This window comes from Artibeus jamaicensis, unplaced genomic scaffold (assembly GCF_021234435.1).
Source record: "Artibeus jamaicensis isolate MK-2021 breed Jamaican fruit bat unplaced genomic scaffold, CSHL_Jam_final contig_1044, whole genome shotgun sequence".
NCBI lineage: Eukaryota > Metazoa > Chordata > Mammalia > Chiroptera > Phyllostomidae > Artibeus > Artibeus jamaicensis.
Genome location: NW_026521208.1, coordinates 713828 through 737054, shown reverse-complemented (window position 1 = coordinate 737054; position 23227 = coordinate 713828). Strand labels below are relative to the sequence as shown.

The 23227-nt window shown below is 50.3% G+C and overlaps 1 protein-coding gene across 2 annotated transcripts in view; it reads left to right on the top strand.

Annotated features, from left to right (window-relative positions):
• The window catches only part of TPK1 (thiamin pyrophosphokinase 1), a 264873-nt gene that overhangs the window by 172699 nt on the left and 68947 nt on the right, over nt 1–23227 (top strand). For both annotated transcript variants that reach the window (XM_053663182.1, XM_053663183.1), the window contains one exon: nt 2918–3029. In XM_053663182.1, the coding sequence (XP_053519157.1) occupies nt 2918–3029 (112 nt within the window). The remainder of the gene's footprint in view (nt 1–2917; nt 3030–23227) is intronic.

Sequence of the window (23227 nt, the reverse complement as noted above, 5' to 3'; positions counted from 1 at the left end):
CCGTCGGACCCCTGTTAAGGGTGAGAAACGGAAAGGCCGTTGTTGACAGACGTACTCTGATTGACAGACTTGGTGGTTGGAGCCACGTCAGGTTGACAGAAAACCGAGCGGTGGGAGAGCTCCCCGGAAGCCCTTCCCCGTTCCCTCCAGGCGGGGCGGTCCGCCTGTCACAGGGCGTGAACCGACGGGCACGTTGCTGTTAACGAGAGCCCCTCGTTAGCATTCAGGCTTTCTCTTCCTGTCGTACATGCTGCGGGTCTGACAGATGCTTAATGTCCTGAATTCACACTACGTGTCACACACACGCGCACGCGGTAGTTGCACTGCCCTAAAATCCCCCCGTGTGCCACCCTTCCCCTGGCGACCCCTCCCTGTGTCCGTGAGGGTCCCGACTCCGCCCTGTGGCCTTGGCACAGGCGCGCCCTCCGCCTGCCGCCCTCCCCGTCCTCCCTCCTCGTCCTCCCTCCTCCGCATCAACTCCTGTCCACCCTCTACTGAGCATCACTGCTCCCGGGGGGCCCTGCCAGCCCGCCGCCCCCCCACACACACACACACCAGATCGGTCCCAGATCTGCAGTCTACTCTGTGCTTTGCCTTCCACGCACGCAGCACAGTTCCCTGTGCAAGGCTGTGTGGGTAGCTCCTCTCTCACACTGGCCTCGGGGCCCAGGGGTGGGAAGCACAGCTGGCGAAGACCAGGGCTGTTTCAAACCTCACCCCTGGTCCATCCCTGCAGGGCAGGTGTCTTCTCCACCTGTTACCAGTGCTACCCGGTGCTCCCGCCTAGATCAATGCTCAACTCCTTTTTAAAATCTACACCTTTAGGCTCGACCCCCTGATCTCTATACACGTAAAGAGATGCCAAGTCCAGGTCCAGCGTACCTTCCTCCTCGCCTGGCCTCGCGGCGGCCAACCGCGGCACTGCTTTTGCCCTGTAGGATGCAGAAAGCTTGTCGAACAGCAGTAATGGTTGCTGTGCTCTCACTCGAAATTGGCACAAGAAGAACATCATCAAAGATTCAAGCACGAGATTAGTTTTTATTTCATCCCCGAGTTTTTTTGCGGCTGTAGTCTCGTTATTCCTCTCTTTAATTACTATTCAGAATTTTTAGAGTATTTTATTTACGCTTTCCCCAGAAGGGTCTGAGAAGTTCTAAGTTTTGCATGGCTCTGTATCTAGGAGACGCATTTGTTGTTTTGTATTTCTAAGATCCCGGTGCTCGTGCACTGGTGCTCATCTGCTCCGGGCGCATGGTCTTCTCAGCCTGGGCGGGACTCCTGGGTGATTAGCTGGCTGGTCCCTCCCCTCGCCCCTGAACCGTGCACGGGTGTTTTCCTCACACTCCCCGTGACAGACATGTCCTTGTGCATGGGTTAGAGAAAGGGTTTTGTGGTGTGTGGACTTACTTTAATTTACATGTTCTGTACTTTATACCCTGATTCTGTTTCCTCCCGCACGTTGTTTTCTAGCCCACCCGCGGGTCTCTGGGCACACATCCAGTCCGTTTCTGCCTGCACTTGGACGCATGTCACCTCTTTACGTTCCAAATGTACAGGGTCTGGCACAAATAAGGCCCTTTTTACCACAAAATCTTTTACTACAAAATTGCGAGCATGATAACATGACAGTATCACACTTAAGCCCACAGCATGACATTGAAGGTGAAATGTTCAAATTAAAACTATAAATTATTACATCATATTCTTACCCTACCAACCACACTCAAGCAGGCCTTACTTCTGCCATACCCTATATTTTAAATTTCTTTTAAAATTTGTCTTTGCATTTGAATATTGTTAAGCCCTTTTAATCAAGTTCATGGCCTCTGAGTGTTCGGCGCACACCTGAGTGTATGAAAATATGTAGGTACTAACAATCCAGATGAACTTGTATCAAATTTCAAGGACTGATGTGAAACCTAGAAAATTGCTTTCCTAGTAATAACAGCAACCCTTTGATTAAGACAGAAAGAGCGTACTCATATATTGAGGGCTTAAATAAAGTTCTTAGAGTTTATAACAGAACAAAAGGCATCACTGGAATAAAAGTAAAATGACTATTAAAGGGTTCTTAGTCCCCTAATCAGTCATAATCACATATATGTTAAAACATTAGTTTCTTAAAGAATGTCCTTTGGAACGTGTTCCTTCTGTGGTGTGTGAATGATAAAAAAATACTCTTATTTGTTTGGCATTTTCTATTATCGAGTGTATGCCTCGGCATTTCCCACAAGCACTTGAGGCATCTTCCTGTAAGGACCATCTGCCCTGAGGAGAGTGACGAGAACAAGTACGGCAGATCCTTGCTTTGTAGAAGAACAGGAGTCTCCAAGTGTTCTTTTAAAAGCCAGCGTTGTGGCTTTGATTGAGCATGACACGTAACTTCTCGTAAATGGAAGAGCCTGAGAGCAGGTGCGTTCCCAGCAGAGGCCCTTCTCCCCGGGCACCCCGTGCTGTCTGCGATGGGGGAGCAGGCTGCTCACCGCGAGCAGGGGTGACCTTGAAGCTGAAATTTAGAGTCTCGTTTCTCGGGAAAAGCAGAGGTGTTACTTGGGAACCAATGTTTTATTTATACTTGAGCCAGGTTTGATTAAATCCCTAGAATTCTGAGCCACCGTGTCTTTAGCGTGTGGACTCGGTTTAGTCTCTGGAATTGGCCGGTGGCGACAGGCAGGAGTCTGTAGTCCGCCCCTTTCGTGTGTGAGACTTCAGACACATTTAATCGCTGCAGCTTTAGTTTCCTGCTATGTAAAGGGGTGATGAACAGTAAGCTGCCTTGCAACGCCGTCGCTGGGGTTTAGTCGGGTGAGAGTTCCCAGCGTTGCTCAGCACGTACACCTGTTGCGGGGCCTTCGCTGCCCACTAGTGCCCCTCCCGTCTCGTCTCCTTCTCACTGAACGTCCCTTCTCCACCGCAGGGCAAGCACAGGCTGCACGTGGACACCGGACTGGAAGGTGACTGGTGTGGCCTCATTCCCGTGGGACAGCCCTGCCATCGGGTCACGACCACGGGCCTGAAGTGGAACCTCAGTAAGTACAGCCCTCGCGCAGGCGAGGTTTTCTCTCTTTCCTCCCGAACCGACCTTGGCTGCACACCCAGGAGTGGGAATGCGGCTCCGTTTGGTAAGGGTCTGTGAAGCCTGTCGCGGAACTGCCGGGCTGTGTTCCACAGCGGCCAAGTCGTTTGCGTTCCTGCCGGCGCCGGGCGCGGGTTCCAGCTTCTCCGTGTCCTCACCAACACTTGTCATTACCTGCTTTTCCGATACATGTCTTAGTGGTCGTGCAGTGCTCTCTCACTGTGGGTCTTACTTGACTTTTCCTGGTAAGTAGTCACCCCAAACACCCTCCTGTGTGTTTATGGGCCACTGGCGTATTTTCTCTGGAGAAACGTCTGTGCAGGCCTTTGCCTCATATTTCAGTTGCATTATTTCTGTCTTCAGGTTGAGTCGTAAGATTCCTATGTGTATATTCCAGATACAAGTCCTTTATTGGATATGTGACTGGCAAATATTTTCTCAGAATCTTTGGCTTAGCTCTTGATTTTCTGCACTGTCATTGGCTAAATTCATTCATTTAATTGTGACCCAGTCCTGTGGTCGACTGCACTTTTGTGTCACACCCAGAACTCCCTGCTCTCCTGTCCTCAGTTCTGTGTCCTTGGAACCTGCTTGGTTCTCCCAGGGAGGGGGCTGCCCCTCCCACGGAGCACGTCCCTCTGGTGGTCAGACCTTGGAGGTTTTATGGGATGAGCTGCTCTTGGTAAATTCTAAAATATTTCCCGACTGCTTATCAACTGCATTTGGTCCTAGCTATGCTAAAAGCATCTGGTTTGGGAGGGGCTGTGGATCCGTTCCTGCAATATTATGTGATTCCAGAAGAATCTTCAGGCCTTGTGAGTCAGCTGGAGTCTCTTTAATGGTAATGTAATCAGAGGGCTCTCGCGGAACATCAGAGCGATTATCTCCTGGCTGACCAGTGCCTCTGAGGGTGTAAAAACTCCACTGCGGGACCATGCCATTCTTTTATATCACACAAAGCTTGCAGGTTCCTGCAGGAAATAAATATTTCAAGAAATAAATAACTTGAAGATAAAAAGATACTTTAAAATAACTCTGTATGAGCCACTGCTGGAGCAATCAGGAAGGAACTAGGTATGTTGAAGCAAGGGTCTGGAGAATGCACCAGAAGGTAAAGGGCGCGAGAACCGGTCTGTGGTGCACAGACACACGGGTCCGGCTTCAGAGCCGGTCAGCGGACGGGACGTGAGCTCACTGTATAGAGAAGCTTTCGGGAAATGTTCCAGCCTAAACCAGCCGCACTGTAGAGCTCCCGGTCTCTCCCAGAACCCTCTGTGCAGTGGCGAACGCCCTCCTGGGTCGGTGGTGACCTCAGTTTTCACTGCCGACACCGAGGCCGGGGGAGCACCGAGCACAGGGAAGCGGCCCTGCCGGCCGTGGCCTCAGCCATCTGTCTCTTATGGTGACAGGGGAGACTCAGGTCGGACCCGGTCTCTGGGGCTCTGCAGGACTCCTCTTAGCCTCTGCACCCCACTGTAAGCGCACCCCCTGATTCTGTGTAATGGACTTTGTTCCGGGAACGGGCCGTGGGCAGGACCAGGGCAGGGCCTTTGACGCCCGCCTGGGGTGCGGTTTGGGCCTCCGAAGGGCACACTGTCACTGTCCACGTGTCTACAGGCTGCTCTCACTTTGGAATGATTGCTTTTTTTCTCTTCAACTTCATGGAAGTAAGTAAATAACTTCACAGAGTATTCAAAGCAATAGAGTTGAGGCACAGTGTTTCATTAATTAGCTGTGACAAGAGTCATAATCAATGGGATCTTCTGATAGGTGACATGACCTCACAAAAAGGAATAAAAATAACTGAAATCACATCATGTCGACTTGAGAACAAGTCCTTACCTGGAACAGCCCCTGTCACTCAGCACCACTGTCTGGCAGCACAGCCCTGAGGTCAGTGTCATCGTGTGGGTCACACCTACAAGTGACAGGCTGGGGCGGAGCCTGGAGGAGAAGGGAGATGCAGTCAGGGGCTGCCTCCGTCTGGGCCAAGGCGGGTGTACAAGGCCTCTTAAGGACTCACCTGTCAGAGGTCGCCCCGGTGGCCTCCCAGCTCCGCCCCTCAGTCTGCACCTGCTCTAAAACAGGGCGCCCTGCGTCCCGAAAGTGATCTGGTTCACCTGGTTCAGTTTGCAGTATCTCCCATCCCATCTTCGAAAAAAATGCAGCAGATGCCTAGGCATGCATCCCCAGAGTGAATCTTCACAGATTTTATTTCATAACAGGGTGCCGTGAACTCTCTGTGACACGGGCCTGGTTCAGGAGTGTCCCCAGGCCCCACACAGCCGGCAGTAAAATAACCGCATCCTGGCTAAGCACGCCCCACGTTTAGGCGGTGGGTGTCCCTTATTGCTCGGACATTGTTGTTCCAACCTGCGCCCATCCCTGGAGTGAACGAGGGTTTCCGTGCGCCGTGTCCTCGCGTGGCTCTTGGTCCTGTCACTTCTGGTCGTCTCTGCTGACCTGGTCGGTGTCCATGACGCTTCACTGTGGACTCTGCTGGGTGGGGGTTGGGGGAGCATCCTTCTGTAGTGACGCATGGCCGTGCGGTTTCCTCGTCGGCAGATCGCCACTTTCTCGTGCCCCTTAGTCACGGGGCTAGTTTGGTTTATTCCTTACTAATCATTAGACCTTCTCCAGACCCTGATTATCATCTTCCTGGCTGTAGTTCAACTTAATGTTTGGCATTTTCATGTCACAGAGACGGGTAAGTTACAAGTAGTCAAATTTATGAATCTTTTTCTTTAAGATTTGTAGTTTTTGTGTCTTAAGACCTCATTCTGCTCTCCATGGTCATAAAGATGTTCTGCTACTTTAGTTGTATGTTTTATTTCTAGGCCCTTTCTTTCACTTGAAATCCACCTGAGTGTCTGTCACGAGTTAGAAACCCAGTTTTCTTTTCCTTTTGGATAACCAGGTGCCCCAGCGTCGTGTGTCCCCCCTTCTCCAGTGACGCGCTGGGGACTGTTAGGTTCTCCTGTTCGTAGAGTGTCTCGGATCCTAGTCTGTTGCCCCGACACCGCACTGCCTGTTGCCGCGGCTTTGTAATAAATGCTGAGCTGTGGTCAGTTGAGTCTCCTAACCTTGCTCTTCATCATTTTCTGGGCTGTTTTTGGCTTTGTGATTTTCTTCATAAATTTTAGCATCAGCTTAACAAATGTCCTATGCAAGTCTACTGCAATTTTTATTGGCATTATGTATGATTTACAGAGTAGTTTGGGGAGAATAGAACAATTGGGAAAGAAAATTTCAGTATGAAATTGCATATTTTTTTGTTTACACAGTTTATAGTTTATCTCTATTTACTTTGAACTTTTAATTGCTCAGTAATTTAAAAAGTTTCTCCATAAATATGGTATATCTCTCATATAAGAATAATTTCAAAAAACCCTTATCTTTTGTGTTGCTATAAGTTGTACCTTTTTAAAAATAAATTTTTCGAGATCATTGGTGGCATATGGGCATACAGTTGATTTTAGTGTGTTGTATTAATATATGCTGTACAGTTTTATTATTTCTAAAAATGTGACTATAGATTCACTTTGGTTTTCTACAGAAATATTTTCGTTAATCAAGTTTTCTGTCTTTTTCAGACTGTAACAAATAGTATTGCGTTCTGTTACGACTCACTGAAACAACAGCTTTTAAGAAAGCCTCTTTCTTGGCGAAGCACAGTGAAATAGTTTCTAACGTATAAGAACACAACGCTGTGATACGTGTGCATTTGCAGTTCACATAGTGATTTGTCCTCCTTTCAGCAAAAGCTTCTGTATTTAATTTAGGGATGAAATACATTCACTTTGTAGATGTAGAAATCACTCAAGTGTAGTGGTTATGATTTAAATAAAACTTCTAAAATTTAGTTTTATGAAACTAGCATTAAGACTCTGAAGTCCGCTACCATTGTTAGTGCTGAAGTGTTTATATACATTTCTACTCTCCATTCTAAGGATTTCCGGAACCTCTCGGCAGTTGGCTACTTTTCCCATACATATAGCCATTTCTATACAACTCAGTTTCTGTTCTGAGTATTTTTGTTCAAAGGATCTAGAATATACACTATCTCTGTTGAAATTCTGAATGTTCTTTTAATTGCAGGTTTGAGATCAAAGTGAAGTATACTATGTCCATACCGAAAAAAGGCCACTGTCTTTCCCCCCGTTAACAATGCAGAGGCGAGCAAGGTTTGCAGGCAGGGCTCCCCCAGCTTGTGCCTGAGCCTCACAGAGGTCTGGTGTGACCCAGCCGCTGTGCCCCCCCATCCCATCTCCCCGTTCAGCAGCAGGAGGGGGAGCAGAGAAGAGCACCAGGCCGCAGGGACTCCCACAGTTCCCAGGAATCCCTTCTGCATCTGGCCTTCTGCCTTTGTGGTCAGAATGTGTTGGATACCCAGCCCAGCAGCAAAGGAGGCAGAGATGTGCAGTTTTGTGTCTAAGGGACTGTCACCCCATGTGAAATGAGAGTCTGTCGCTCAGGAGGGAGAGGACTGAGTAGGAGCCTGCTCTCTGTCTCAGAAAATGTCTTTGCTTGGTCCCCCGGCTTGATGAACGTCTTAGCTACAAATACAATAAAAATGCATGTCAACTTTCTGTTAGCCGTACCCTTACTGGTTTCTGTCGTTGCTGTTACAGAACCCAGTCAACCAAACGAATTCTTGTTTATAACCTGTCTTTAATGCTATCCATTCTTCCTCGTGTTTTTCCTTGATATTCTACAGTTTTACTACAGTCTGTTTCAGGGTAACCTTTTTGTTGTTGTTGTTCTAGTTGGTTTCCTTCACTTTGATAATTGGTATAATTCATGGATTCTAAAAAGTTTTCAGGTATCCTCATTTTTCACATAAATACCTGGTTCAAACTCCAGTTGGTGATTTGCCCAAATTCACAGATTTATGAATTGATGCACTCAAGAGTTGAAGTCTTCAGCGCTATTTTTCTTCGTTTCCAATGAATTAACAAAGTGAAAGACTCCCCGTGTAAAATACATTGATGTTAAGGACACCACTGAGATGAAGTCAGGACGAAGACAGCGGGAGGAAGGTAACTGTGGCTGGGGCAGGAGAGTGCCGTGGTGTGGAGGAGACAGGAAACGGAGAATGATGGGTGGGCGTGGAAAGTCGTCAGGCAGAAAAAGGGAAGCTCTGAGGGGCAGAGCTTTTAACTTCTCTGCACTTGATTCTAAGAACAGTGTTAGATGGAGTTGCCCTCCCTTTTCCCAGGCCTGCAATTTAGAATGCTCAGGTAGAGTTTGAATTTAGGTGTTCATTGTGCCTTCTTCTGTTTTGTCGAAGAAGTACCATAATAAATGACAATGAACTAATTTTATTGCACTGACTGAAAGAATTTCGAATCTCCTAACCCATGGGAGTTATGAAAGGAAAGCATATGAACAGAGAGTTTGAAGAGGTTTTCCCTTCTCTGTGGGAAATAATGTGTATAAGTGTGTACAGGCGGGAGTTCACTACGAGGTGCCGTGGGCCGGCCCAGCAAGGGAACAGTGGTGCGTCTGTGCAACCGCACTAGCTGGTAACGCTGCTTCCGGGACGGACGCAGGGTTCTGCCACCGCAGTGATGCAGAGAGCGACTGTGGTCAGCCGCCCGGCTCAACAACAGCCGCACCCACCTACTGACAGGCCTTTGTCAGCGAGACTGCTGCCAGTGTGGGCTCTTTCATATTTTTAGATATTAACAGTCTTTGTTACTGTTTTAATTACTGCTTTTCTAGACCAGCACTTAAAGCACCTGACACTGTGACATCAGTATTTCCCGTCTGGTTCAAGGGTAATGTATTTTGTATCTTAATTTGTTCCAAGTCAGTGACCCACTCTGAATTGAACTAAAAATGTTAAAATTTTTTCTCAAAATGCATGCTTTAGAGATTGGAGGTTGGCTCTTTGCAGGGGTGGGGGGGGCTCAGTCTTCCCCAAAGAGGAATTTCAATAATAATTTATTGAAATTGTTATTTTTGCAAAGCTTTTTTCTTCATAGTGTAAGTCTTCTACATATTTTGTTAAATTCACTTCTACGTATTGTATTACTTTGATGCTGTTGTAAATGGAGTCATTTTCCTAATTTCATTTTTAGATTATTCACCGTAGGTGTATAGAAACATTGATTTTTTTAAAATCAGCTTATATCTTGCGACCTTGCTGAACTCATTTATAATCAGTAATAATGCTGTTTCTGTGGACTTCTTAGGATTTTCAGTCTACAAGACCATGTCATCTGCAAGCAGAGGTAGTTCTACTCCTTTCCAATCTGGACGCCCTTCATCTATTTTTCTTGCCAAATTGTCCTGGATAGAACCTCCAGTATGATAGTTGAATAGTAATCAGATAGTACTGAAGTGTTAACAGTCTTTAAACAATACTGAAAGTCTCAAAAGCAGACATCCTCCTTCTGCTCTGGATCTCAGTCGGGGGAAAGCGCCCGGTCCCTCAGCACTGAGTACGACCTTGCCTGTCGGGTTTCCAGGGGTGTCATTTATCAGGCTGAGGAAATTCCATCCTCTTCCTGGTCTGTTGAGTTTGTTTTTAATCAGGAAAGGGTATTGGATATTGCTTTCTCATTTGTGTATTAAGATGACGTGAATGTTTTTAAATTTTATTGATACAGTGTATTACAGTCGTTGAATTTCAGGTGTTAAACCAAACTTACGTCTTTGGAGCAAATTCCACTGAGTCACGATAGACAAGTCCTCTTTCTGTTTTCCTGCATTCAGTTTCCTAGCGTTATACCGAGATTTTCCCATGTTTTTCGTATATCCCTAAGGTGTATCATTTTGTAGGTTTCTTCTCTTCAACTGCTGTTAGGGTCAGGGTGTCCCTGACACGTAGGGAAGCCAGCCAAGGCAGCAAGAGCACAACCCGAGCCAGGCGGGTCTCACGGGCAGCGCGCAGAGTCAGGGCGGACCCAGCACGGAGGGCCCTCTGGGTGCAGCGGACACCTGAGAAGAGACAGGAGAGGTGCCTGCACCTCGTCCCTTCTATTTGTGGGCCACCTGCCAGAGAGGAGGGGACAGGGGGTGAGACTCACAGGGCCAGCTGGTCTCTAGTTCACACAGGACTGGGACTGGCTGGTCCCTCTAAGGAAGAAGTACAGACCACTGAATGTTTATTAAGCACAGCTGCTGGGAAGGAGGTTCCATCTGCAGGAAGATTATACCCCGTACTGTCTACCTGTGCTTTTAAAAGGTACTTATCTTCGAACCTGGGTGAAGAGCAACCTTCTGCCTCTGTATTTAGTCGTCAGTGGCTTCCATCTCCATGGCTTCCTGTTATCAATTGGGAAGAGTCATGAATGCCTCCATAGGCCATTTGTGTGTGTGTGTGTGTGTTTCAATTGTTGTTCAAGTACATTTGTCTCCATTCAAAAAATTTCCCCCACCCACTCCTACCTCCTACCTCAATCCTTCCCCCCCACCTTGGGCTTTTTCCATGGGTCCTTTATATATGTTTTTATTTATAAATGGAAAGTGCTAGCTATGAGCGCCAGTAGGGATTTTTCTCCAATAGTAATACCTGCCAACTAGTCTTTCAAACGCTAAAAAAAGAAAAGCTCTTTCATAGATTTATGTTAATTTAAATGTGTGGTTTGGGTTGAAAAATTCATTTTTCATTATAGCTGTACCTACAATTTTGTAGTTATTTATGTTATTTATGTAATTTGAAATGATACTTTTACAGATGTTTCTCAAGGAAGCCTTACATACCTATTTTTTGGGCACCGAATATTTTCAGGTATTTGGTGAAACTCAAGTATAACAGTACATCCTAAGGTCATTAGTCTGCGTTGAGTGATTTCTTATACTTTGGGATACATAATGGAAACAAAACATTACATTCTCTATTAATGGGATATATTAAAAATCTTAATTGTTATACCACAGCCTGATATTTTTATGGATTCTCTATAGTAAGTGCCAGCAGGTGACCATTTCTCTATGATGTATAAGCTGGACAGAACAAATGCTATCTCCTTTACGTGGATTTTAGAGAAATTAGGGTACCGTAATGTGAAAAGGCATATAATGTTTGTCTAGACCGCTGGTTGTCAAATGAAATAACCAAGATCTAAAAGTGACTCCCACAGACCACACAGCTCCCTGGGCTCAGCGCTGGCCCCGGATGCAGGCATCTGGGTTCCCAGCTCAGGGCCTCCCCCTTTGGTCTCCTGCACTACTAGCCACGTAGAACATCTGCATATTTGATAATAGATTTTTATAGGTAGATAGAGATTAGATAGATAGATAGATAGATAGATGGATAGATAGATAGAAAAACTTAAAATATGTGATATTTGATGGGTAAATTAAAAACTATAGCCATGTTTGTTAAAATTTCCATGATACAAGTCTTCAACGGTATCAGTTTCAAATTGCCGCAGTAACAAATTACTACAAACCAGTGTTCTAACATAGACACCTGTCATCTTTCAGTTCTGGAGGTCAGACTCCAAAACCGGTGCCAGGACGCCAAAGTCAAAGTGCTGAGGAGCTGCATCCTCCTGCCCGCTCGGTGGTGGACCCTGTGGTCGCCATTTCCAGCCCTGGAGGCTGCCCACGGTTCCAGGCCCTCAATTCCCTGCTCTGCATTTCGGGCTCGCAGCCTGGCAGGGTCAGAGCTGTTCCCTGACATTTGCAGCTGCTGTGTCAGCTTCTTCTTGGACTCTCTGGGCCCCCCTCCCCCCGATAACCCAGGATAATCCCATCCGGAGGTGTTGATTTCATTCGGTCACACTGGCAAACTGCCTCCTGCCCTGAAAACAGCCGTCCCCAGGTTCCAGGGCTGTGTGGACTTCTGGGAGGGGGACACCTACTCGGTCTGTCACATCAGGTCTGTGACCAGTGAATGAAATCATTTTCCGAAACGATACTTATCGGACACAATTCCGTTGTTGAACCTGTACGGTCACTCTGAAAACGGGCGTGGGAAGACCATCTGTGCCAACACTGAGACTCTGCGTTTCGGTGCCGTCCTTCATCTGGCCTCACGTAACTTGTGATGAAAACTCAAGACGAAAGGAAAACAAAATTGAAAACAGATCATGCATGCACAACTCATTTGGTGTCCACCAGAGAGAAAGGGCGGTAAACTTCCACCCAGTCTGGCTTCTGTCCTCCAGGGACTGTGGTCCAGGTCAGCCCAGGGCCGGCCTGACCCCTGGGGCCGCGAAGGAGACCGACAGCAAGCTTCATTCGACGGCCTGTAGCCGGTCTCTATTAGAGATAGTCCTCTTTTTCCTCTCCTGCCTGTATTTCTTCTCTGTTTGGCCTTGGGGGCTCTGAGAAACTGGGAGTTTCTATCAGTAACAGGCAACAATCGGATGCGAGATTAAGATGGTGAAAAAGTAAACAGTGGAAAACTTCGCACATATTGCTTTTGGAGACACGTATTATTAGACTCTCAGGGTTCTAAAGGTTGTTAAAGGTTAATCAAATACTCCTTAATGCATTCATGAGGACACATACACCATCAAAGTACTGGGCCACCAGCGCCTGTCCTCTGGTCCCTTCCGCACACTGACACCTGTGCCGTGTGTGTCTTTGCACTAGCGCGTAGCTCAAGTTTGGATTGTCTTATTATGAGCATAGTTGCTTTCTGGGGTTCTAAGTGCACACTTTTGACCCTTTCAGAATATGAGCACTGAGGAGCCCTGCACAAAATGACAAGCATGGGGACCTCCAGGACCAGCTTTTACGAAGGAGGAGAAGTCGGGGACAGGGAGGCTGACATTGTTTTTCTGGAGAAAAGGTACAAAGAGGAACAAGGTTATTTTTTGGATTAGGCTATTCTGAAGGATTTTCAAATATTCTACTTGTAAACAAATACTGCATTTCAGACATTTCAGACTAATGACATATGGCCTGCTACAAAGCTTGTGTTAAATATATATTTCATTAACTCGGCTCCGATTCTGTTTGCCGTGCTGCGGGTTTTGAACCAGACGTGAGTGATTTCCCTTTTCTTCATTTTGTGATTCTGCTGAGAGTTACCGGGAACCAACAGTAATTTACTCTGTGCCTTAACCATCCTGTTTTGTTTTGAGAAAACTCCCAACAACCTGAAAACGCACATCTGTTATGGTTGAGTCAGGCATTTATGAAAACAATGCGCATTGGGAGGGAATATGATGAATGGGAGTGTGTGAGCAGACCGATATTTCATTGACCCGCGCTCATAACTCAGGTTTGCCTCCCAGGTTGTTGAAACGAGTTGCTTTCCTGGTATTTATGTGGACAGGCTGCCAGGTGAGAACGACTTCAGGGGAAGCTCGAGAGCTCCCTCGGTCTCCCTCCTCCAGGTCTCCCGTTTGTGCTGATTCAGGTGTGAGCTGAGTGCAGCCGTCCGGCTGGCACACTGGGACCAGAAGGCAGTGACCTTTGATCCTTGTGTGAATTGCGGAGGAAGAGTGGAGGGGCGCGGGTGAGTACACTGTGCGACGGGAACAGCTTGGTGGGTGTGACTTTCTGCTGGGTCCAGACAATCGGATTTGTACTTTGAGTAGCACTTTCACATACTCCTCCCCATGTCTTCTCTCCCTCCGCTCACGCCCATTCTGGTGTGACGTCGGCGCTTTTGTTAACTCAGGGAAGTGTTGTTATGTCCATTTTAGAAGGGGGTACCCCAAAACGTGGAGTTTGTACAAAATTGTTTATTCTTTCCTGTTTAAACTTCCATTACCTTCAAAGTACTCTCCGTTTGATGCAGTACACCGTTCAAGATGTTTTTCCTGCTGCTCAAAACAGTTTCTGATGCCTGTTAGTGCTTCTGCCTTTTTTTTTGTTTCGCCTCTTCCACATCGGCAAAGCAGTTTCCCTAAAAGCCTTTTTTCACCCAGGGGGACAAACAAACAAAAAACTCACTAGGGTGGAGACCGGATGAATACGGAGGGTGGGGCACAGGGGTCCTATGGTTCTGGGTTAAAAACTGCCGAACACAGTGCAGTGTGGGCAGGTGCGCTCATAAATCACTCACCATGAAATGGGCGAAGGTGTTGAAAGAGTCAAAAAAAATTCACTGAAGCCCAAGGCAGCCTCTCATGTCAGTGCCAGCTGGTGCAGATGGGTTCCTAGAACACTCACCTAGAGGGGGAGGCCTTATGTACTACAGGTGTCCCACCGTCTAGAACACAGTTCTGGGGTTTTGGGGGGAGGGGCGCTGGGGGTCCCTCCCTCGTGTAGCTGAGGAAACTGAGATACCTGGGATATGGGATATTAAATGAATTGTCCAAGTTCATTTTCCTAATCTAGTCGTCCGTGTACAGCATAAAAGGCTCCATCGCTGGCCATGCAGGGGTGTATTTGGGAAAGTTTTGAAGGTGGGGAAATAGCCTATCTCACAAATCTTGTCCTAAATGAAAGGAGAAGTTTTCCTAAATTTGGGCAAGGTTCGAGAGTTAACACCTCCGCAGTTAAAGTCATGTTGTAAGTCTCACCTAAGATAGTCCTTTCCACTCCGCAAGCCACAGACCACACGCTGGAACTCACGCACATTTGCAGGGCGTGCATTTTAAGTGAGATTTATGCCCACTGTGACGTCTGATGGCCGGGGGGATTCTAACCCGAATGTCGACATTCATCTTCATTTTCAAAGTGCTCGAGGATTCAAGAAAAGATGATTCGTTTACCTTTCACAAGGGAGGAGAAATGGTTAAAGCAGGACTTTGAGTTTAAAGACTCGAGGATGGAAGAGCAGGCACAGCGGGAACCCGGCAGGACTACTCGGCGGCGGGAGACCAAGGGTGCATGGAGGGCCTCAGAGCGCCCTGCTCCTTCGTCCTGTGGCTTCCGCGGAGGCTGGACTGTGAAAAAGCTGAAAACAGTGGGAGGGCACGAGGCGCAAATTAAAAAGGGGGAGATCAGAGTGGCCAAATGCCCAGCGTGTAGACTGGAATAGAAGCAGCCGCATAGCAGGGCTTTTAAATAGGTCTGTGTACCTCAAATCTAGTTGGTGGTAAAGGCATATTTGCTTTTTTTCCCCCTACAGTTCAAGGGAAACTAAAGGTACAGAGGACATAGAAATGAAGTTCTCCAGCTAACAGGGTGCATCACGGGACCATCCAGTAGGACTGAGCTAGCAAGAGAGGGTAGAGATTCTAAAACAGCCAAAAAAGGGAGCAGATCAGTACTTTAAACCCCTTGAAAAAAAGAAGGTCTCTGGAGATTAATGTATAGCCTGCAACTTACCTTCTCTCTGTGTAATTTATACCTGGAGTTGCCCTTGAAATGCTGCAGGAAAGGAAATGTGTGCAGCTGTTTACTTCAGTTAATAATGTGGAGGAACGAGGACAGTCAGGTTCAAGTTCTGACTCTGAAAGGTCCGAATTACATGGCTCTGGGATGTCATGCGGACGCTTCATGGGTTCAGAGAGGGTAGATGGTGCACAGGGTTCCATCGGCTGCAGAACTGTGGCTGCTGAAGCCACAGAGAAATGGATGGGTCCAGAGCGTAAGTGCCAGGAGCCTGCTTGACACTTCTGTTCCTTTGTTCCCCGGGAGTGACCAGGAAGAGCCCCGAGAGAAGCAGTGAGTGGACCGGTGTTGGGAACCGCCCTGCCTGGTTTCAGGAGCTGTAACCCCCCATGGCTCAGGCTGAGTGAACAGCCTTCAGACCAGAAGCCACTAAGGAGACAAAGCTTATCTCCCTGGCAGGAGCTCCTTCTGCTTCTGCTCCTTTTTCTATAACTGGCCCCCAATGCTTGATCAGTTAGCTAATGACAGGTACGTTTCCCCAAGGGGGGAACAACCTAAGACAGGCATGATCACATGGAGGCCCCAGGGAAGGACTTGAGGGGCTAGGGAGAAAGGGGGTGATGGGTCCTCACCCCCCCACTTTGACGAAGCCTGAGTCCCCTGAGTCTGCGGGAAGTCTCCGAATATTCCTTGGCTGTCTGCCTCCTCTGCTTGACTTGAGCCTGAAACAGCGACAGAGGGTGGCGCAGCCTTTGCTGGAAAGGGCGGGCTCCCTGGGGGATCGGGCCTGAGAAAGGAGATGTAAAATCCTGTGGAGCCTGCTTTGATAAGAATGCACTTAGTTATGAGTTTGTTTCCCAAAGTTCTATAGCCTTTTAGCTGATAGACCCTGACTCAGAAGCCCTACTAGTTCTCTGTATGCTATCTACTGTCTGATCCTTACTGCCTGACAATGGTGCAAATTAAACCCAACAAAAGCCTGTCTAGGCAAGGGTCAGGGTGCTCTCCCCTTGAGAGAATGGCCAGGCCGCTCCAAGGCTCTCCCCCCTTGAGGGAGTAGCCGTGCCATCCCTTTTCCTCCCCAGGACTCCGTGGTCCATGTGAATTTGTCCCACGTCTCATCCATGACTCTGTGGGCACTGTGAGCCGGTGTCCACGTCAGACCAGAATCCGGGGGCTTGTGTTGGGAAGCTGTGTCAGGCGTGGGCGGCGCGGTGCTGTGTGGATTTCTCTGGCAGGTTTCACGTACCACGTTCCCAGGTGTACGTGACCTTCCACGGATGGTGTCCCGTGTCTTCACGGCAGTTTATATTCTCCTGCTTCAGCTTCCCACCGTTCAGAAGCTCCCAGTGAGGCCAGCAGTGGGACATCACTGCTGTTCCTCATTTACGCCGAGACAGGGAGGCGGTCCGTAAAACACTCCTTGACGACGGTTCTTTCCCAGGGTTGAGTCTCCTCGCAGCCCCGGGTCCGGCACCCCACTTCGGCCGGTTTCTCAGTTTGGTTGTGAGGTTTCACTTCAGGGGATTCGCACTGGCCTTGGTCGTGCATCCGTTTTCTGGGACACTTTTAATTGTAAATTATCAACTTTAACAACTTGTCTCTTTCAACTCTCTATCTGTAAATCTGTTTTCTTTTCTGCTGTGTGTGTATGTATTTGTGTGTGCTTTTAAAAATGTCCCTGGAAAAACTGCCAGAGCAAAAAGGCTTCCCGATGTTTTCTAACAGCTAGAACAGATAAGTAACTTTTATTTTAACCATTTAAATTTATTTGCAGTATATCAGTGGCTGTTTAAATCAGACATGTAGTTAAGAAAAACACAAATCGGAATCTGGGTGTCTTTAATTCACCTGTCTACCAGCAAAGGCTGATGTCACCTTGTTCATCTCCAGCACCGGCCTCTCTCCCTTGTTCTCAGTATTGACCTCGGACCCCTGTGTTCTCTGCTCCTGAGTGGGCCTGTGGAAAGCCCCGGCCTCCATCACCCATGCTGTTTCCCATCAGGTCGCCCAGCATCCCAGACTGAGGTCTCCCTCCCCCCTCCCCCCCTTACCACCCCCCAGAGCGGTTCAAAGCCCCTTCTTCCTGAAGCTTTCCCGACCGCCTGTGATTTCCCTGGCCTTTGGATCCCTGACGTGCGTGCGCTGTGCGCTCCTCAATGTCACTACCTGTTGGTGCTGTTCTAGGAGCAGACTCCTCGGTCCTCGAGTTAGAACGTGTCCGTCTCCAGGACGTACCCGGTGCTCGTCATCTGTGTCCCCTCCCGATGGTCGAGATTGGTGCCTTGCCTATTTGGGGTCCTTGGCAACCCTTCTAAAACTAGCGCGTGCATCTTGCCACATGGATTTTGTGCTGGGACACAGAGTCAGTGGTGCGACAGTGAAAGATGTTGAACTGAGAGCTCTTGGTCGTAAATGGGTGAACCAATAGTGAAGGGTGCGGCGAATTTGCAGGGTGCCGGGAGTAGTTGATGTCGTTTGCAGCGATGCCATCCAGCACAGGAGTGTTACCGAAAGGGTTTGTGCATATGTGCGTGCCTGTGGGGGGGGGGGGGGCCTGTCCAGGGAGCGGCAGTTGGAGAAAGGATCTGTAGAACCTCCTCCCTTGGGGATGTGGAGTAGAAATTAATTCGCTGCTCTGCTCTGGACCATTTTTTCTTTGCTGCTCTGAGCACAAAGCAGGGCGCAGGGGTGTCCAGCCTTCTGGCGTCTCTGGGGCACACATTAAACACCAACGAAAACTGATGAGCATAAAAAAGTTTTAGGTAAATTTATGATTTGGGGTTGGCTCGCATTCAGCGCCGTCCTGGGCTGCAGGTTGGACACCCCCGAAGCATTTCACCGTCAGGGTCCCCTTTTAGATATTGACCATGGTCTGAAACTATGAGTGCAAGTATCGTTACAAAAACAAAGGCGGGTGAAATCGAGTCTCTCATTTTTCTGTCTTTATTCATGCAACTTACAGTATTTTCTTTGCCAAAAACAGGGAGACCCGAGATCCGCGTGCTGCGCTGTGCCCCCAGGGCAGCCTCGCACGAACGGGGCGCGAGGGGCAGGCTCCCACCAGTCTCCTTGTACCTTTGTTTCACCCACTTAATGAGATTGTCCACTTCGTTAGTTTACGGTCGCTTCAGGTTTTGTTCCCCATGCTGTTTAGTGGAATTTTCAATATTAGGTGTTTAATTGGCTTGGATAATAATGGGATTCTTTATTCAAGTTGCTACCTCTTCATATTCAGACCTTATATATTTCTGTAACATCACTAACCAGCAGTAACTAAGGAAGTGGTTGCGTGGCCTTGGGACAGGATTGCATTCACAGGCGGTGAGAGATGGTGAGTCCCGAACACAAGGCAGAGAAGGAGCGGCCAGCACGGCCGGGACTGCACGGGACCCGGAGGTGCGGTGCCTGAGAAGGCAGCTGCCGTTGAAGAGGCTCAGTGAGCAGGAGCGCGTGCAGAGGAGCTGGACGTCATGGGTTTCTCTGTTTGGGTCATTCTTGGAAATTCAGAGAAGTGGGCGCATGGCAGGGACAGGAGCCAGATTTCTGTGTCCGAGGGGGTAGAAGAGAGTCAAATGCATGTGCCCAGCGAGCACAGTAACGGATTTATTGAGTTTGTTTTAAAAAGTTTGTCAGTGATCCAAGTCACATTGTAAGGGATGGAGGTTTCATTTATCGAGGCCTTTGTACGTCTGAGGGAAAGAAGTCTGTGTATGGAGACAGCCAGAAGGAGCCAGGGAGCCCCAAGACCCGGGGAGAGATGGGGAGAGTGGGGGGTGTGCAGCCCGGTCCCAGCGGAGACTGGGACTGAGCGTCGAGGGTGCCCGACAGCCGGGCTTGAGAGAGAGGCGCGCTCAGCTCCCCCGGGAAACCAGAAACGGGCCGGAGGGGAGGCCTGGAGGCAGGTGCCACGGCGAAGCGGCTCCCGGGCACAGGCACTCGTTCTGAGCAGCACGACCTTGACGGGGAGCAGGCCGCGGGATCTGCGGACAGGGCCACCCAGCACTGGGTAAAGGCCGGCTGACCGCTGCGAAACAGTTTACTCCTATATCATCATTTATTGATTGTTGAATTATTTTCCATGCAAACAACTGCAAACTTATTTTGCCCCGCCCTGTAGTTGTAACCGATGTGGAAGGTTTAAAACGCCCGCCAGGGAGAGTGTGCTAAACACAGCGAATCGCTGTCGGACGGACGCACTTTGGACCGCAGCAGGCGCTCCTCACCGAGCCCGGGAGGCTCTGCAGCCCCGAGCTTCTCTCCTGCAGCGCCCCCATGAGGCGTGGCAGATGGCGCAGTGGGGCCACCAGCGGTGGCCAGGCGGGGCCGGGGCAGTGGTTCCCAGGCGCCACAGTGGCCCCGTCAGCGGTGAGTTATCTCACGAGGGATCTGTGACTAAACGCGACTACTAGAGCATGGATTGACTTAACTCATTAGAGCAGGTTCAAGGCCACCCTTCCCTGGCAGCCCAGTGTGCTTCCTGGGACCGATGAGGAACCTGCGGCATTAGAGTCGGGGGTGCAGGAATGGCAGGCGCTTTCCCCTCCCTGGGGGCCTCACTCTGTACACAGCGCGGCCCCTCACTCACCACTGGCCGTCACGACACTCACAGATTCATCCACTTTTGTGGCTGAGAGTCTGTAGTTGACTGTGTCCCGTACCCATGAATAAAACTGTACCAGTGAAGGAACAAGTAGAAGAAGGAAGTGAGAGTGCAGCGGTGGCTTCCCTGGACCTGCACCCAAACCTCCAGGGGAGGGCGGAGGGGAGGTGGCGTCCTGTCAGTCAACGCAGCGAAGCAGATCGAAGATGCGCTCGTTACCTAGAAGTCAACACATTTGTTTGGATCACTCCATGTCTCGTTAAGAAAATGAGACCCATCCCTCCTCCTTGGTCCGGTCCCGTGTCCCTAAGTGGTCTTGTCACAACCTATAACTTCGAATAGATCTAAACACCATTGCTTCTCAAGTGCCTGCCCCCCCACCCTCTCCAACTGGTCTGCACTTGCCCTGGGTTCCCCGCAACACGCGCTGTTGTGCAGGACAGAAACACGCCCTGTCGTGTTGAGAACCTGTCCCCCGTGCCCAGAGAGTACCGGGTGCCGGGTCCGCGACAGCACCCCCGCTTCCCGCCCACCTGGTGTCTGTGCTTCCCCTGCGTCGGGCAAACAAGCACAGTCACAGTTGCTCAGGGCAAAGCCTCACACCGTCCTTCCTCTCCGCCCTGCTCCTCCCCCTGGTCCTGGACCCGGCGCCCTCTCACCCCTCCCGGCATCTGCCACACAGAGCTGCCCCGCAGTCCAGATGGACCCACGCGCTGCCCCATCCGGGACCCCCTGGTGTCTTCAGCTCGAGTTCACCACGAAAGCCACACTCCCGTCTGGTCCTGCTCCAGCCCCTGGTGCCTCTCCCATGGTCACTGCCCGGCACTGGTCACACTGACAAGTTCCCGCCCCAGGGCATCGTGCCCCCTGTCCCTCTGCCTGGAGCACCGTTCCTCGTCCTGGTCCCTTCCCCTGGGTGGGTGTCCCACACTATTGTTTCATCGCAGTCCGATGGCGCCTCTTCTGGGAACTTCTTCTGACCAGCAGGTCTGAGTCGGCGCTAGGGCCTCGTGTCCCCACCGCTCCCTCCCGGGCGGGCTGCCCTGTTCCGTGCTCCGCCTCCCAGGCACCCCCCCCCCCCCCCCCCCCCGTTTGGCACCCGTGCGGGAGGTCACTGCGGGCTGTCTTCCCCTCGCTGGCGTTGAGGCCCAGGAGAGCAGGGACGGCCACCGCCGGGCTCTGTGCAGCAGCTGGGGCCTTCCGCGTGGCTCCTGACACAGCACAGAGGTCCTGCTGCCTGTCAGCCCCGTGGGGCCGGGTCAGAGGCTCCGCCTCGCCTGGGATGCCCCTGGTGTTCTGGCGGCATCGCTGGCAGATGGAGACCAGGCAGGGCACAACAGGGGGACTGTGGGCGTGGAGCAGAGCAGGAGGGTGACATGGAGGACGACCTGGCGTGGGGGTGCGTCGGCGGCTCCCTGGTGGAGTCTCAACTGCAGTGTTTGCCCAGGAAAAGCTTTCTCTTTGACCCTGGGACTAGCCGAGGTGGGCTTTGAAAACCCCTCAGACAGAAGCCTTAAAGGAACCCGTTCATCACCCCATCCACCTCCGCTCTGTTGGAATCCAGCGTCCCCCCACACCGGCGGAGCTGTCCCTGGAGGGCAGCCTGTCCACCACCAGGGTCACCCACAGGTCCCAGCCAGGGCCCGGACCGCCGGCCGGGGTGCCCTGAACCCACAGCCACCGCTTTCCGGAGCCTGTGTGCTTTCCAGGCTTCTTCAAAGCAAGCCTTCCCCTTTGAAGAGTTCCGCCTGGCCAGACCTGACGTGACCTCTTCTTTCTTTGAGTCTTCAGAGCCTTCACGAACGGCGCTCTCAGGCATCCGCAGCCATGGTAACGGCTGTGTAATTGTCTCAGGTCCCTTGTCCTACCCAGACGTGAAGCCCCTCAGAGGCAGAATCTGGGTCCTCCATTCCCGGACCCTCTCAAGCAGTCACAGGTCTCGTGGGCCCTGCCGCCTCCCGGGTGTGTCACCCGTGGTGGCCTCCGTAAGCCTGCATTCCCTCATCCCTACACCGTAACTGCGGCAGCGAGAACAGCCAGAGGATCAAAGGAGACAGCGTGTACCCCGTTCCCTGGCACGGCTGTGACAGCAGTAGGTACAGTTGTGGCGATGACTTTTACAGTGAGTGGCCACCGTGTCGAGTGACTTGATGTGATTCCAGTCCTGATGACATTCTAAGATGCTGACTGTCACGGAGCCCGTAGTAAATACAGTGCCAAAGACTGGGCCGTGACTACAGGCCCAGCTCCTTAATTAAGGAACAGTGAGCAGTGGAATATCACTCCCGAGTCTTGTAAACAGGAAGCCGGGTTTCCTAACGGGCAATTGAAAACCCTTTGGGAGCACAACTATACCTGGAACACTCAGGAGCTGTCAGCTGGGGACTCAGAACAAGGGCACAGAATCCCGAACTAAGCAGCAGCAAATGGCCACTTGAGCTCTTAAAGGGCCGGTTGCAGGAAAGAAGTTAATTCGTTTAAATATGCATGGCTCTCCTGCGTGGGGAACAGCGGAGCCGGAGGGTTTCCTTTGTTGAGCCCCGTCCCAGGCACTGCTGGCGCCTCCCTTTGTGCCGCCGCCTTTGATGCAGGCAGGCCTCTGCGTCCTCTACATTTTTAAATTGTTTCTAAAGTAATTTGGATTATAAAACAGGAAATTCCAGTCAAAGTACAGATTGGTTTCATTGATTTGGAAACTTTGTCAAAGGATAGAATGGATCCCTGAGGGGATGAAGAGTGATTCTGATTAAAATTGCTAGCAAAGAGCTCTGGAGAGGCTGACATAAGTTTGCAGAAACTTCTCAGAAGTTAGGAACTTGCCAGCCTTCCCTGAAGTGCGTGAGGAGACTCGACGCACCTCTGGTGCTGCGTGGCCCCGCAGACTGAGTCCCGCGAGTGGGTGCCCAGCCCGCTGTGGACCGCAGGGTGTGGTCAGTCCCCCAGCGGAGTCAGCACTCAGCTACTCCCAGGGCTTGCTCTTCGTGACGGGAACCGCAGACACGAAACCCCGGTACCTTACGTCCTCGTGTACCCAAAAACATTGAATAAATAGAGGACGAGGTCCCACAAGAGGAGGCCGAGGTAGCCAAAGCAGAAGCAAACTAGCGACTAAAGGACTGAACCGCTGGGGGCCGTGTTCTGTCTGATTGTTGAAAGGGCAGGGGTTTCAGGAAGTCACTGTCACCCGGCACACGCAGAGGCTGGGGGGAGCTTTCTTTCCTGGCACCGGAGCCAGGACTACAGAGACCCGCACTGCAGATGGCCCCCTGACCCGCGAACAATAATCAAAGGAGTTGCCCAGACCGTCGAGCCAGGAGAGCAGGGGCAGGAGATGCGTCAGTGTGACTTGAGCATGG